This window comes from Acanthochromis polyacanthus, chromosome 15 (genome assembly GCF_021347895.1).
Source record: "Acanthochromis polyacanthus isolate Apoly-LR-REF ecotype Palm Island chromosome 15, KAUST_Apoly_ChrSc, whole genome shotgun sequence".
Classification (NCBI taxonomy): Eukaryota; Metazoa; Chordata; class Actinopteri; family Pomacentridae; genus Acanthochromis; species Acanthochromis polyacanthus.
In genome coordinates, this window is record NC_067127.1 from 18,593,810 (window position 1) to 18,609,933 (window position 16,124).

A 16,124-nucleotide genomic window follows, 5' to 3' on the forward strand; every position below is an offset into this window, starting at 1 on the left:
TCACATTCTTCACCTTTATAGTCCACTTTTAAAAGTTCAGCAGACAGGTGCTCTGCTTTGGAGTGAGACGATGTCGTCTGTGATGTGGAGACTGAAGTTTCCGTTTCACCCACAGCGCGCTTTAGGGCACCCGGGTCAGACTTGATGTTTGAAATACTGACCGACAACTCAGATTTAACTGTCTGCAGTTCTGTTTTGATGGATGTTGAATTTTCACCAGGAGCTGGGTCTTTAAAATAACCGCCGTCTCGTTACAGAGTGAAAGTAGCAGATTGTCTAGCCGTGCTAGACAACCCACGGCAACGAATTTAATTCTCTGCCAGGGTGGGTCTAGTTACCCTCCATAAGGCTCGAGGCTGGATTCTCCTAAAACTGACCTGACCAATCACCATGAAGTGTAGAGTCAGAAGGCAGACGTAACTAAGTGACGACAGAGGCGTGACGATTCTGACAGAAACAACCAGTGCACAATAAACAGTTATCTTTCGACTCGGCTTTGGCCACAGCCCTTAAAGATTTGAAGCTAAAATTCAACTTGAAAGATAAACAAAGGACGGCACTGAAGTGTTTCATTGAGAAGAAAGACGTATTTGGACTTCTGCCGACGGGATATGGCAAATCCTTAATATACCAGTTGGCTCCGCTGGTTGGGAAGCTAATGGGACTTAGCCACAATCCGGTGCTGTAGGAACTACGCCAACCTATTCGTTGCGTTGATTGGTTGTATACCTACCCAACTGCTGCAGAGTGATTTGATAGACAACCTTTTAGCCCGCCTCCCTCCCTGTTGAGCGTGCCTAGACCCTTGTGCCTTCAGAACATGGGTCTAGCGTGGCTAGGCTATAAAAATGCCTCAAATCTTGCTCTTTTTAATGTGATTGTTATGTACCCAAAAGCTTCATGTTCTCCCAGCACTAGATCCAGATCACAGCTCACTTTCTTATCGTCTTGTGAGTGTAGAGTAAAATAGTCAGTGGTTTGGACACAGATCGACAAACTAGAAATCAGAAGTTAAATATTTGCTCTTGTGTTTCTGTGTTGTGAAACCCTTTTTTTTTTTAACTGTCACTGGAGTTGCTCCCACACGTATCAGGCCATTTTTAGACATGAGCAACCTGCAGTGTAGGAAACTTTAAAATCCTTTAAAAAGGATAATGACACACTGTAAAAATGCTGTGTTACAATTAAAGGTTCTGCTTTTAAAATGTCATCTGTGACTATTATACTATTTTATTTTACGTCACTAGATTATTTTTATTCAGACGTTACTGTAAAATCAGGAATTTACTGTTGCAGCTGACTAACTTTTTTGTATTGGACTGAAACTAATGATTATTATTTTACAAACTCTCAAAATCTGCAGATTATTTTTTACATTAGTCAGTTGATTTGGCAAACAACTTTTTTTTTTAAATGTTGAGAAATTACATCAAAAATACAGAGAGGCCGAAGTGCTTGCTTTGTCCAACTAACACTACAACTTCAAAATTATTTAAAGTACATTAAAATTATTAAACAAAAACTCAAAGCTGGAACCATAAAAATGAGTATCAAAATAGTTGAACTGAATTTTGGGCAGTTTAATTAATATAACATTACATTTTTTAAGCTCCTAATATGTTTAATTTGCAGAAATCTTAATTGGTAAAGTTACAGACAAATGTAGTGATGCAAAAAGAGCAATGTTGGGTTGAATTGTTAGGAATGCCTCATTTTTTGCCCCTTTTTTATGCAAAAACAAGTGGTTGTTTGACGGATTGTCCAGCTCTTTTTGTTTTTAATGAGAGTCTAGTTTGCATATACTGTTGTGACTGGAATAAAGGCAGCAGTACAGTTATATACACATGTTCATGCAGCTTTACAAGTTTCTCTTATACATTCAAACTATTTTCCAGTCTTACACAGGTGTTTGGAAACATCAGTGGAGCTGTAGATTTCCTTCAGAGTGCTGATCTCTCCACAAGTATAGATGCAATAAAAGTCAAATTTGTGCTGGAACATTTCGGGTATCGTTATGGGACTCGTGACCCAATTCTGTTTTTCCTGGCTGCTTGTACCAAGTCTTACTTTTAGAAAACCATGTGGAGCCTTGGCACTTTTAAATAGAGCATCTACAGCAAAGGTTCTCTTTGACCGTTAATGCAAACACATTTACAGTAAAACTAAAGAAGTCTAGCAGAAGTTGGAACAAAAAACTGTGCAATGTAACTGTGTAACAATTGTCTGTGCCTAAATAAAGAGTCAATTCTATTAAACATCCTCAGGTCAACAATAGACAGACAAGTATAAACTACTAAATTTGGTTTATAATTAGAACTGGTAGCAACTCAATTGTTGGGGAGCAGTTCTCTACATATTCTGGTAATTCAATAATGTCCTTCCTTAACGTCCAACGCTGTCATCTGTTTAAGACTAGCGTCAGGATGCCTGAGCGAGTTTTAAATCAAATACCGTCACATGTTACTCTGTGGAAATATAGTTATCTTTGTTCTTTCTTGGCAGCACTTTGTGTTTAAACGATTGTGGCAACTTTACGCTCATGTATTTCTGTCTGGTCATGTGCAAACTGGACATACACACCCTGAAAAGATTCCTCGATTGAAGTAAGGCTGAGGTGAAGGGTATATGCAGCAGACTGAAGTGATGGACCAGTGGAGTAAATAATGGTGTCATCAGCATATAGGCGTATTCAGGAGGCACCAATAGCTTTGGACACATCATTTATGTAGATGGAAAACAAAGTTGGGCCCAAGATGGAGCCTTGAGGTACATGCTTAGCGATGATCAAAGGTCCTGACATAAAGTTCTCTGACTTTACTTGTTGTATACGATTATTAAGGTAGCTGGCAAATCAGTTAGTATAGCTTGAGGACAGGCCAAAATCTGAAAAATACCATCTGTGCCAAGTATACAGAGCAAAGATTCAGACATTAAGCAACAAGCTCAAGAGTGACAGATCCTCTAGAGAAAGAGAGCCGGCTAGAAACTCTACTGGAGACCAAGAGAGAAGCTAACAAGAAGTTTGGCCAGCTGAAGATCCAACAACTGCAGTGTTTGGTGGCTGGTCTGTCTAAGTTCTCTGAACTCATAAGCAGGAAGTAAAGAAAGAGGCCACAGTGAGACTGAAGCTGCAGCAGGACAAGGAGGAGCTGAAGGACAGGTACCATGAACACATCAGCTGTTCTCATCTAAGTTGTAACTTCAAAGTGCTGGGTCACCATTAGGAGTTTTGTGTAAAACAAAGGATTTAGTTTCTGTTTGTTTGACAGAGTCAGAGTTCAAGTGTGACATTAGTGCATCACTGAGCTGTTGGTCTGTTTCTTCTTCCCTGGTTCTGTCACTGTGTCTTTGCTTGATGCATGAAACAACAACAAAAAAATAAAGTGAGGACATCATGATGAAGAGTTCAGCTGCAGGTTGGCAGACACACACTGACCCAGTGAATAAGAAACAACACTATACAATGACTAGCAGACCTGCAAAATGACATGAACATGAGTCCACAATCCTGATTTTGGCTTCTCACAATTACAAGAACATGACCGACTGCATTGTTTATAGCTAAAAGCTTCGATCCTAGAAAACATACCATATAGATAGAACAACTCTGATTTTATTTAGGGTAAATGTCCCTTCAGGATTCCGTATTTCACTCTTTTTAAAGTAATTTTTGGTCTCACAGTTGATTGAGTGAACTCCAGGCGTTAAACAGCAGCTAATGCATGTGAGGCGTTTAGGGAACATCAGTAAATTATAGTTGTCTATTTGCAGATGTTCGGCAAGTGAAAAGCTTAGCCTGTGCTCAGTTTAAAGGAGTAAAATCATACAAAAGGAATATAATTTCTCATTTAAATATGCTGCATATATTAAATAATTGTCCATCACAACAAAACTGTACAAATGAAGAAAAATATTTATCAGCATGCATTGTCAATTAATACTATGCTGTAGCAGAAAAAAAAGGGGTGGAGATTTCATACTTTATCATGGTTTAATGTTTGTGTTCTGAATTTGCCTTTTTTTAAATTTGCCATTTTAACTGAATAGATTCCATTTGTGTTGTTTCATGGTTATTCTGTGTTGAGAAGAAGCAAATATTTTCAAAATATGTTGAATAGCTTTCAAATACATGTCTCTTTTCTTGTTATTTCACAGAATTGTCTTCTAAGGGCTCCTTGGTAAAAAGAAAAACGAGACAAATGTCTGAGATAATTTGTGATCCAAGGACTTGTCTGTGGTTTGGTTGTGCATCAATCTGCTAGTGATGTCTGTAGGGCCCCAGCAGCAGGAGGCTGAGCATCTTTCAATCAGTCAGTGCAGAGAATGAACAAACCAGCAGCTTATTCTGTTTCTTAGTCTTCTCTTCTCACCGTTCCCTTTTGGTTGGAAATATGTGCAGCAAGAATGGATCGACCTGCTGAAGAAACAAAACAAACTGCAGAAGGAAAATGAAATGATGCAGGAAGAAAATGAAGACCTACTGAAAGAGAAAAAGACTGGATGCTTCAGACTTGTTTAGAGGAAGAAGCAGACACTAAGAGAACACAAAGAAACTGAAAAAGACAAAGAACAGAATGATGAAAAGCAGAAAGAAAAGCAGGAAGAAGTGAGGCAGCTCATTGTAAACTGATATACAGCCTCCTGTCTCCCCCATTTCTCCTCACTTTTATTGCCTCCACTCTCATCCCTGCACTCCATCTTTAGTCCACTGCCTTGCCTTAATTTCCTCCATCATCATCCCTCTCTTCCCACTCTCACTCGTCTAGCTTTCCTTTCCACTTTCACCGCACCTCCCCACTTAAATACAAAACATAACTGCAAAAAAACACATACTAACAAATTATAATGGCTTGAAATGTGTCCAAAATGGCTAAAACTTTTCAAAAATGTTTCAATATGACATAAACCTCCTGAATGAAAAGATTAAAAAACTGTCCGAAATGACTCAGTGACTCAAATTACCTAAACCTATCCAAACTGAAACAAAAATTGTCCAGAACAACTCTACACATGGAACATGTAAGTTAGAAGCTGCTGCAGGTTTTGCCAAAGCAGCTCTTGCTGTTCACAGAGTGGCAGAACCAGTTTTTAAAGGTGCTCAGATTGAGACCATCACTTTCACAGGGGTGGTATAATGTCTTTTTTTTCAGCTTATCACTGTAAGATAAATACTTATTTTGGTCACTCATTCTTCATGACCAGAAGAAGGTCCAATCTTTCATTTATAATAGTTTGGAAATATGTTTAAACAAGGTTTTCAAACTACAGATGGTGCAGTGAATTGAGACCTTTCCTTGTATAAGACAATAGTTTTTCTCTCCTAAAGTAAAACATGCAAAATCTTATTTCATACAAAATATTTATTTACAGTTAAATTTTTACATCAAACAGAAAAGAGCAGCATAAACGGTTGATTTTTTTCCCAGTCAGATTTGATCATCAGATTCAGCACCTCTCAAACACTTTATAGAGATCAGGCAGGTTGGCGATCTGCAGCACGCTGCCGTCCTCACTGAAGTCCTTCGGAGGACTGAAGAGGCTCCGGAAAGCTTTGAAGATAACGTGCTCGACTTTCCAACGCCAACAGTTCACCTCAGCATCCTAGAACATCAGAATCATTACACTGGTCAGGTCCGTTTTGATCTTTAACACTGGAAGGAATAGACAAGGTTCAGTCTCCACACCTGCTCCTCTCCTGGCTCGGCCTCCAGGATGTACTGCTTCCTGATGGAGTAGAACATGCTGCACTCCTTGCTGAAGTCTCTGAAGCAGTCCTTCTCATTGTCCCAGTTCACCTGTACAACACAACCATGCAGAGACCTTCAGATTAGAGCCTTACCTGTATGCAGCCCAACCGATATCATGACCTGGCTGATCACTGATATGTTTCAACATATGTTGTCCGCTTTGCACGAATATAGAATCTTTTTTAAGAGAACACAATGCGGAAAAATATGCTAAAATACTTAGTTTGCCCAGCAGAGTGCACTGCGACTCCACCGTTTACTCTCAGCACTGTCTGGAGCACACTCAGCAAAGTACAAATGAGGTCATGTCAAAAAGTTCAGAGTGGGCCTATAACATTCAGAAACCATTGAGGTAAATTTGGGCGGCATAAATATTCAAGTCAGCTCTGTACAGCGACACGGCGCTCACAGCACTAAATCTGCAGAAGTGTATCAAATTCATTAACAGTGACCCCATCATTTTGCCCCTATAATTTACCTCTCATATACACTAAACATCGAAAGTTTTAGAACGCCCCAATTTTTGCGACCCCCCGTTGCTTCAGCAGAGGAAAAAAGATCTGGGCAGACAGCACACCCCCTGTTCAGCCTGCTGGCCATCAGGGAAGAGACTCAGATCCTTAAAAAGCAGGACAAACAGGCTGAGAAACAGTTTTTAACCATCAGGCGTCTGAACTCAAAGCAACAACACTCAGTGTCACTTTTAATAAAGCTGCTTACGTGCCATCTCCTGCCCATATTTACTCTATTTTATCGGGTTTTTTTATCCTATTTCCTCCTCACTGTACTGTATATATCGTGCCTCTTTTGCATATGTTGGAATTCTTAATATAGTTTTGTTTTATTCAACTTTCTTATTTATAGACATTAATATAGCTTCTTTCAATGCATCATCCAGTGGCAGCTACTTATATTTTTGTCATGTCCTCATGTACGATGGCAATAAAACTATTCTATTCTTTCAGCTTTTTATTGAAATTCATGTAGTTCAAGTCTGACGAAGAGCTTGAAACGGTACAAAGGTAAGTGGTGAACCGCCTTAGGTTAAAAAAAGTTAAGGTTACTCAAAACTGTATGTACATTTCAGAATTAAACAAAAGGCCTTTTTCAGGGAGCAAGAAATGGTTAACAACTTAAAGCTGTTCTGCAGCAATGGATCAAGCCATGAAAGTTGGTGCTACCAAATCCTACAGGTGTCCCAACTTTTTTTGTTTACTTGTAACCCCATGTCTGCATAAAAGCAGTGTTGGAACACACCGTGGCACCACACTACTCATCATTTGAACAGTATTATACTGAAAGTAGGGTGTTGCTGTGATAAAAAGGCGACTAACAATAGAAGCGAGGCAGACCATCGTAACACTTAAAAATGTGTTTCCTACACAGAAATTATGAAGAAAGCCAAAGTGTCAGTGAGTGTTCTCCATCATCAAAAGGCACTCAGATGTGATAAAGATATGTTGATATAAAAATCATTCAGGCTCTACCTAAGTTAGTTTTACTTTAAAGACTGTACTTTGAGGCTATCAGGGACGTTACCTCCGTGGCCAGGCGTAGGATGAACATTGGGAGACCCTCCATTACTGGGGTGTATTTGTCCAGGAGTAGTGGAAGTCCTGTTAGATTTCCTTCCTGTGACGGACACAGTTTTAGTAACAGAACGGGTCAAATACAGCGGCAACAGTGATAAACTAAATAGTGCAAGACAATTTTCCAGACCTGGTCTATCTCTACAGAGAAATAGTCCTCCAGCATCTCAGCTTTCTTCTTCAGAAAGTCCACGATGTACTGAGCCAGGCCTTCTTTAGGACCGTCGTCTTCTGTCCAGCCGCTCTCCTCTGAGTCCAAAGCCAACATGGCCAAGTCATAAAGTGGAGCAGGTGTCTGAATGCACATAAATCAGTCATTAAACTCTGCGCAGTAAATATTCTATCACTCACAACGCAGACTTTACTTACAGAGAGCCTCAGTACACCAAAGTTCCCAAAGTCATAAATGAGTATTTGGTAGAAGAGCTCCTGGCTGGAACAGAGACAAAAAGTGAGACATGGAGAGACACACAACTGAGCTGAGCAGCGAGTGTTTGCTGTGACTCTGACCTGAGCTTTGTGGTGTTGAGCAGGTACAGTTTGGTGTGATGTTGGATCAGAGTCCACTGGGGACTGACGCAGCCCACAAAGGAGTGGTTCTGCAGCATTTCCTGAAGGCCTGGAGAAAATGTGAACAAACCCAAAAGATGAAAAATCGGCAGATGAGTGAAATTAGAAGCTTTTTGAGTGAATTTTCAGTCTTTTTAAAAGCTGCTCAAAAGGATTCTCACACATTATAACATAGTCTATTATGTGTCGATATGGCAACACAATGAGCCGTTTTATTTATGTTATGAGATCATGATGTGACACGACAAGAACTCGTCTTAAACTAGTTACGAAAATGAGCTGCACCCTGGAGCAGAAAGACAAATTTAGAAAGACAAAGAGGGGACTGTTTGTGTAGGTTTTCGTGTAAGGCAGCTCAGTTTAGCAGGGACAGAAACTCTGTTCAACGAGAGCCGGTTCCCACAGACACACACTGTGTTTTGTCAGGCCAAACCTTTGTGTGTGTTCTCAGAGATCTCAGCTCTCAGCTCTTTGATGCTGGTTAGTTTGATCACTCGTCTCTTGGGTGAAGCTGCAACCGTCGGATCCTCGTCTTCGTCCTCCTGCTCCGTCTGCTCCTTCCTCGGTCGCTTCCTGCCTCACAGGAACACACTCCGCTGTCACACCTCTTCTATAGAGGACACTCTGTATGTTTACAGGCTGAGACAGTAACACACCAGCCTGCAGAGGACACACTGTAGGATTTAAGTGGTTGTAGAAATGTTTACCACACACCTAATGAGCAGGAGATATTTCTTGACTTGTCCTAACAAAAGCAGCTTGACAGTCAGTTGGCCACTTGGCGGCAGCAGAAATCCACTATTTCATAAACACACTAATCAGCCACAACATTCAAACCGCCTGTTTACTGCAGGTAAACAAGCATCCATGAATCATACTTGTTCCAGTATATACTATAGATGCTTGATCCATGTGGGGAGTTTAAAGAGCAAGTCAACCCCTTATGATCCTTGACATGTTCCTCCAGCCAGTACTGAACATTTGTTGCAGTGTGGCATGAGGCCGGTGTTGTTTGGTCTGCACAATATTTAGGTGGGTGGTACATGTCATCCATATGATTGTCAGGATTCAGGCTTCCCAGTAGAACATTGCATTGTAAGGACACGGTCAACGTTATTCACCTCACCTGTCTGTGGTTTTATTGTTGTGGCGTATTGGTGTATAACTTTGTAATATGATCATTTTTTAAGTGGTACTGATTAGATTTAACAAAAAAAAAAAAGAACTAAATTGCACATCAAGCTGTCACAGCAACATTAACGTTCCTTCAGAGTCATGTCTTTGGTTATCTGGGAAACAAACTCCACTATTCCCCCTGTTCTTGTTGGTTTTTGATTTCTACTAATTACTAAAAACAACATCTGGCTCGCAGCGGCTTAGGTTTGATTCCTGCTCATGGCCCTTTGCTGCAGGTCTACTCTCCCATTCTTCTCCCTACTTTCCTGTCTGCCTCTTTACCAAATTGTCAATTAAAGCCAAAAAAACCCCCAAACCATCTATCTCTTAAGCTGCCAGATGTTTGACTTGTCTCTGCTATTTGCTGCTCCAGGTAGCAGCTTTTAGCAGAAAACTGGATCAACAAGAGCAGTGAAACTGAATCACAGAGTGAATTTGCTTGTTATGAAACAAAACAATGAGGTAAAAGAGGTTAAAAATAAAAGTTCCACAGAACTGTTAGAGGGTGATCATTCTGTTCGGGCTCTTCACTACAACACCTTTCAGATAAACAAAAAATAATGTGTGTGTTTAAACAGTCAAACAGGTGGAGTTGTTCTGTATTTCTCTAAAATGCAAACTCATTTTAAGTCAGTAGCACGTAAACATGACGAGGCGTTTGTTAAAGATTGGCCCAAAGTTGGTGACATCATTCATGATGTTTACTTTTATAACGTTCCTTCTGCCCTGTTACTCAACTCATCCGCTGCCGGTCAATGTTCAGATCTGCTCACAGGAGGATCAATCATACATTCAGATCCGTCCTGCTCTGACTTGCAGAAATTGCATCAGGGTATCTCACAGTACTACTGCCTGACTGAGTCACTAACCCCTGCAGGCTGAGCGCACACACTGACTCACTCAAACTAACGCTGGCACTGAAAGTAGATCTGTCACCTTTGAACATCGTGAGCAGCGACACTGTTCTCTTCTTCGCCTTTTGGCTCCTCTGCTTCCCGCTGACCCAGAGCCTCCAGCAGGTCTGCATCGTCCATCTCTACGACATCCGGCTGCACTGTTTTGGTCACAGAGTCCTTCCTGCTGGGACCAGCTGGCTCGGGGTCAGGAGGTGGCTTCTCTTTTGGTTGTAGGAAAGCGTCCAGCTTCTGTGCGCGACTGTCGGTCCTCACCATCTGATGTGCGTAGACTCGCTCAGTAGACTCTGCTGTGGCGCCGGGGGCTTTGACCTCGGTGCCACCTGAGATGGACAACCCTGGCAGCAGCGTCTGCACAAAGACAGTTTTTTTTTGTACTCAAGGAAAAGAAAAAGAACCACAAATGGACTAACACTTCAAAACTGACAAGATCAGTGGGAGGGGAGAAGGGTTTAGTAAAAACATGTGGAAAAATCCCATACTTTTACTTTTAGGACACACTGCAGCTACTCATACAAATTACATTCTATTGCATGCACTATGGATGCATCTTGTCGTTATATGGACCTTATACTTCAACTGTCTTGATCATATATTTGTCACAGTCTGTAGTGCAAACTGAGCTGTGATCCGTCTTTATGCTCTGTGGAGCTCAAATTGTTTGTTGTTGTGCAGCACACCGTTACACATCTTACACTTCCCAGAGGATTGCAGGTGAGAATGGGCTGAATAACATGCAGGTTGCACACTGCAAACTGTTGTAGGACATTGGGGTGTTTGACGTGCTACGTACAGGGACATACTAAATGTCTTTCTGGCAGACTAAATAGTATGGCTATAGGAACACAAAACACACACGGTAATCAGCCCCGCTGTGACACTAGCAGCACATTTAGAGTGATACTGATCCATTTATACCTGAGTGAAATATGTGCGTGAGGAGTTGGAGCCCAGAAGTTTGCTCTCGATGTGCTTCTGAACACTCTCAATGACACTGTCCTCGTGCAGGAAATGCACCTCATGCTTTGTGGGATGAACATTCACGTCTACATTCTGCGGAGCGATTTCCAAACTGTTGGGATTAGAAAGCAACGGTGAGCAGGAAATGAACAGAATGAACAGATGAATGAACAGACAAATGCACCGTTAGTTACCTGAGGTACAGAAAGGGGTGTGTGTTCTTGGGAAGGTATGCAGCGTAAACGGTCTCAATTGCTTTCTTCAAAGCACTCGACTCCACCAGGCGATCTGAGGCACCATAAATCACAAGCTGTATTTAACACACTGCTGACTATGGTATCTTTGCCATATTTCCAGTGAGTTTCCCATAATACATACGGTTGATGAACAGGATCAGGATGCATTTCTTGACTGAGTAGTTTGCGTTTGAGATGTAGCCTTTCATCTTATAAGCAAGCTTCTGATCTTCACAGCCGACTTCGATCAGCTCCCTGGGAACATAACAGAGAGTCAGTCATGCAGTCAGCGCTGAGATGATAAAAAGTCACGGCAGAGCAGACATCATCAAAGCATATTTGCTGCAATACCTGCTGACTGCATTGCCAAAAACTCCTCTGATATTATCCACTACAGATGCATTGGGTAGAGTCCTCACATCTGCAACTGTCTCTCCTTGCTAGAAAAGGAAAGAGGAGTCATAAAAACAGGTGGTAAATAAAAGATAATGTACGGCCCCATCTTGTCATTTTTCTGTCACAAGGGAAGCATATTCAAACAAGAAAAGCACTCAAGGCTGCTCAGTCGTATCATTTGTGATGGCAGAAATCTTTAAAAAAAATTTGTGGCAGATATCACTGCAACATAGAATGTGGCCATTTAATATTTAACATAGATGTACCCACAAACAAAATGACCTTGCGCTGAGCACAGGCGTGTGTTCTTCATGTGTACGTTATGTATGGATAGTGAATCGTGTGAACTAAATATGTAGCGGGCGGCAGGAATTGATGGGACTCAGAAACACCCCCATAATTTAATCAATTGTTCTTTGTATCACTTCTGACAGATAAGTCCCGATAAGTCTCCAGTGGTGGATTTGTAGTAGAATCGCAGTCATGTGATCGTCAGCAGGCAGCTGATGCAGCGTTCACTTGTTGTCATAGTTACTGTGACGCTGTACCGCTATCTCACAATGATACAGAAATCTTGAACAAATCCGTGGATCCAGATTATAAGCTGCATCATTGCCAAAATGTCACCACTTGGTCCTTGCGTCATTTCTGACCTTCCCTGAAAATTTCACCCCAATCCGTTATTCCAATTTTGAGTAATGTTGGGCACAGACGGACAAATGTAAGCCGATGGTCACATAACTCATTGGCGGAGTAAAAATGAAGAAATACAGAGAAAAATTTGGACTAAATGGCACAGTGGAGCCGATTTCAGTTAATTTTCTAACTCCAAATATCCCTCAGAGGACAACAACAATCAGCACATCTCACCTTTTTCACAGAGAAACTTTTTCCTGAGTTGTGTATAGCGTACCTTCAAAGAAATATAACATTAAATACGCATAAGAAGAAAAGAATCCAAGAAGTATAACTCATGTGGCATAAGGGATAAAGCTCAGACCTGCTGACCACTTCTACAATCCTGGAGTACTCGTCACTCGGGCTCTTTAAAGCTTTTCTCCTTGTAGACACGTTATAGAAAAGGTCCTCCACCTGCAAACAATAAGAGGAGCAGTTTGTCAGCATCTCAGCATTCATAAACTTTATTCTGTAAAAGCTGATGTTCTCCCAGAACCCACAAGAATCTGCGTTCCCTGGTTGCCAGCACACGGTTTGGGAGGGCCTTTTAATTTGCCGTCACTGTAGTTTGCTCTGCGCGATAACAGAAGAACAGATTCAACACATTACAGAGCTCTGACATTTACTGTTATGTGCATTTAATCCTCAATGAGGCCGCAAACCACACTTAGTAACGTAATGATACCTGTAAGCACACTTGGCATCAGCTGTCTTAGTTGTTATGGTTACATGGGCAACATGGCTGATACTAGCGAGGGCCTGCACACAAGAACACACAATAAATGTGACGTGCAGCAAACTGTGCGGCACCATTTATTACCCAGCTCAGAGTAAGTAACGCTGCTCACCTCTCCTCTGAATCCATAGGTTGCTATAGCTGAGAGGTCCTCAAAAGTCTGGAGTTTGCTGGTGGTGAATCTTTCGCAAACGATTTCCATATCCTCTTTCTGCGTTAGTGAAAAAAAGCTTGGTTAGAAAATGACAGATTCAGCGTAAATACCTTCAATCTGACCCCAAAATCCTTGTTAAATTATAGGCAGAGCACAAAGAACACACCTCTGAAAAATCTTTCCTGTGATCACAAACGAGTTCGTTGGTCACACCTCCCTGACCTTTTACGTTTCATTTAGAACCAGAAAGATTGTACACGAGAGGCAACAAAAAATATTCAGCTGCATCCATTAGCCCATGGTAGCATTGTAAAATACACTGACTTGTGGAACCAGTTCTTGTCAACTCCAGTAACATTATCTTTAGTTGGACTATCGATGTTCCGGAGAGCATTATTGAGTGGAAACCGACATACAATGATTGGAGTGGAACATTGGAGTGCAGATAAATTAAGTAAATAACACAGATAAAACACATTGTTTTTAATCTCTTTGGCTCTTGGGGAACTGACCAAATGCCACACTTTTACACTGCAGTGTAGTTTAGGAGGTCACTATCAATCTGTTTACATAAGGGAATTTCCAACAGTTTCAGAGGGAGGGACTTACATGCACTGATGCACATGCACTCCTGAACTGACAAAACACAGAACTAAGAAGTCCAGATTACAACACACATAAAGGAGGTGTGACTTTTACTGCTAAGGCTGCTAGTACTCCATTATATCTTCACATAGCAGAGAATTGTCTGCTGCTACAGGCCACTTTGCTAATAAAAGGTTTACTCCCTCTTTTGCCTTCAGAATTGCCTTAATTTTTGGTGGTATACTTTTACTTTGGATTGAGATCTGATGACTGTGAAGCCGCTGGAGTACAGTGAACTCATCATCATGTTCAAGAAACCAGTCTGAGACGATTTGAGCTTTGTGACATGGTGCATTATCCTGATGGAAGTAGTCATCAGAAGATGGTCCACTGTGGTCTTAAAGAGATGTACATGCTTAGCAACAATACTCAGGTAGGCTGTGGAGTTTAAACAATGCTCAGTTGGTACTAAGGGTCCCAAAATCTGGCAAGAAAATATCTCCCACACAATTACTACACCACCAGCTTCAACCGTTGATACAAGGCAGGATTGAGCCGTCCTTTTATGTTGTTTATGCTGAATTCTGACCATCTGAATGTCGCAGCTGAAATAGAGACTCGTCAGACCAGGCAACGTTTTTAAAATCCTCTATTGTCCAGTTTTAGTTAGCCTGTATGAATTGTAGCCTCAGTTTGCTGTTCTTAGCTGACAGGAGTGGTACCTGGTGTATTCTGCTGCTGCAGTCCGTCTTCTTCAATGGTGGACATGATGTGTGATCAGAGATGTTATTCTGCTTTCCCTGTTTGTAACCAGAGGTTATTTGAGATACTGTTGTTCAACCTGTTTGCCCATTCTCCTCTGACCTCTCACATCAACAAGGCTGGATAATTTCTCTTTTTCGGACCATTCTCTGTAAACCCTAAAGATGGTTGTGCATGAAAATCCCAGTACATCAGCAGTTTGTGAAATACTCAGACCAGCCTATCTGGCACCAACAACCATGCCAAAGTCACTTGACTCCCCCTTTCTTCCCCATAGTGATGCTTGGTTTGAACTTCAGCAAGTCGTCTTGACCACGACTACATGCCTAAATGCATTGAGGAGCTACCATGCGACTGGCTGACTAGCCATTTGTGTTAAACAATTGCGGAGGTGTACCTAATAAACGATCATCAGTTTCGGATTTATGTTCAAAATCTTGCATATTGCACCTTTTACAATCACCATGGAAGGGAACTGACTGGTATTCATTCCAATTAGCTTCTAAATGCTAAATAGACCCAGCAGAGGGACCCAGCTCCAGGGCCTGGTCCTCCCTCCTGCCCCCCATGAAGACGCCCCTGTCACCCACCCTGATCCCGGTGCCGTTGTCTTGGATCTGCAGCAGCTTCAGTCCGCCGTCTTTCACCGTCACCTGAATGCTGGTGGACTTCGCATCCAAACTAGAACATTTGAAAACACAAATGGCATTTACTACACAGTCACGCTACATTTTAATTTGAATTATCCGGTCAGTTGGAAGAATCCCACCACTGTTACTAAGTTACATGAGATGTAAACAATGGCGGCTGCTGATGTGTGGTGACACGTTTCTTGGTCCTCCTGCGGCTAATTTTAGTTATACACCTAACATTAGCTCTTGGGATAAATTACTTTTAATCGTGTAGTGCGTCAGATACCAGTTTTCAATCATTTCTTTGACGGCGTTGGCAGGACGTTGGATAACTTCTCCTGCAGCAATTCGGTTGACAACAGTCTCGTCCAGTCTCCGGATAACTCCCGCCATGCTTACAGAGCTGCTGACTGAGTTTCACAGTAGTTACACGGCAGGAAGTAGCTGTAAATGCACATGTAGGTTAAAAAGTGTGAATTCAAGCTAATATGTAGCGCTACATCTTGGACAAGTAACAGCATGTGAGTAGAGAGTAGGAACATAAAAAGATATCTCACTCTTCCCCAAAATGGCGGACCACAAACGATTATGTCAGTTGCTTAACTCTTCCTACAACCACCATTATAAGAATTCAGTATTGAAATGGTTTTGTTTTCCTGGATAGTCTTTCTTTTGATCTATTCAACAGTTGGTGATAAAATAAAAATCTTTGTCGAAGGCACGACTTGCCCTAAAAGCGATGAAGTGATACATCCTCTAATAATACACGTTCTTTGGTGACAGCGCGGGTAGCGAGTAGGCGGGGCTTCCGTCCTGTTGTACGGAGACGTCATTCGCTGAAATTCTTCTTCGCAGGAAGATATTTTTGAAACACAACAGCGCAGCGCCATGTAACGATGTGGTCATGAAACATTTAACTTTCTATATTTTACACGTTTTACCAAAAAAGGGAACAACAATGTGGAGTTAGTTTTAGGGCACGAAGGGAT

General features: G+C 41.5%; 1 protein-coding gene across 3 annotated transcripts; it reads right to left on the bottom strand.

Moving 5' to 3' along the window:
• Positions 1-5,342: 5,342 nt before the first annotated feature.
• Positions 5,343-15,916, bottom strand: mlh1 (mutL homolog 1, colon cancer, nonpolyposis type 2 (E. coli)). 3 transcript variants are annotated; one of them, XM_051960177.1, is made up of 20 exons: positions 15,693-15,916; positions 15,422-15,579; positions 15,094-15,184; positions 13,115-13,213; positions 12,952-13,025; positions 12,767-12,839; positions 12,589-12,680; positions 12,459-12,501; positions 11,544-11,632; positions 11,335-11,447; positions 11,151-11,244; positions 10,915-11,068; positions 10,019-10,347; positions 8,340-8,479; positions 7,847-7,955; positions 7,706-7,769; positions 7,467-7,631; positions 7,287-7,379; positions 5,685-5,795; positions 5,343-5,601 (listed from the first exon to the last, which is right to left on the bottom strand). In XM_051960177.1, exons 2-20 carry the CDS (start codon positions 15,526-15,528, stop codon positions 5,446-5,448), a joined length of 2,196 nt encoding a protein of 731 aa, XP_051816137.1. In that variant the 5' UTR covers positions 15,529-15,579; positions 15,693-15,916; the 3' UTR covers positions 5,343-5,445. The 3 variants fall into 3 exon arrangements, with proteins under 3 accessions (XP_051816137.1, XP_022062930.2, XP_051816138.1); XM_022207238.2 differs by lacking the exon at positions 15,693-15,916 and having other exon boundaries at positions 15,422-15,677; XM_051960178.1 differs by lacking the exon at positions 15,693-15,916 and having other exon boundaries at positions 15,396-15,677.
• Positions 15,917-16,124: the final 208 nt, after the last annotated feature.

What these genes read in the sequence shown, in the direction of transcription:
- mlh1 (XM_051960177.1), bottom strand. Translation starts at nt 15,528, where the DNA reads ATGGCGGGAGTTATCCGGAGACTGGACGAGACTGTTGTCAACCGAATT. An exon ending in TTGGTGTACTGAGGCTCTCT is followed by an intron (nt 7,632 to 7,705) that starts GTAAGTAAAGTC and finishes ATGTGCATTCAG; the next exon opens with ACACCTGCTCCACTTTATGA. An exon ending in CCGAGCCAGGAGAGGAGCAG is followed by an intron (nt 5,602 to 5,684) that starts GTGTGGAGACTG and finishes CTGATGTTCTAG; the next exon opens with GATGCTGAGGTGAACTGTTG.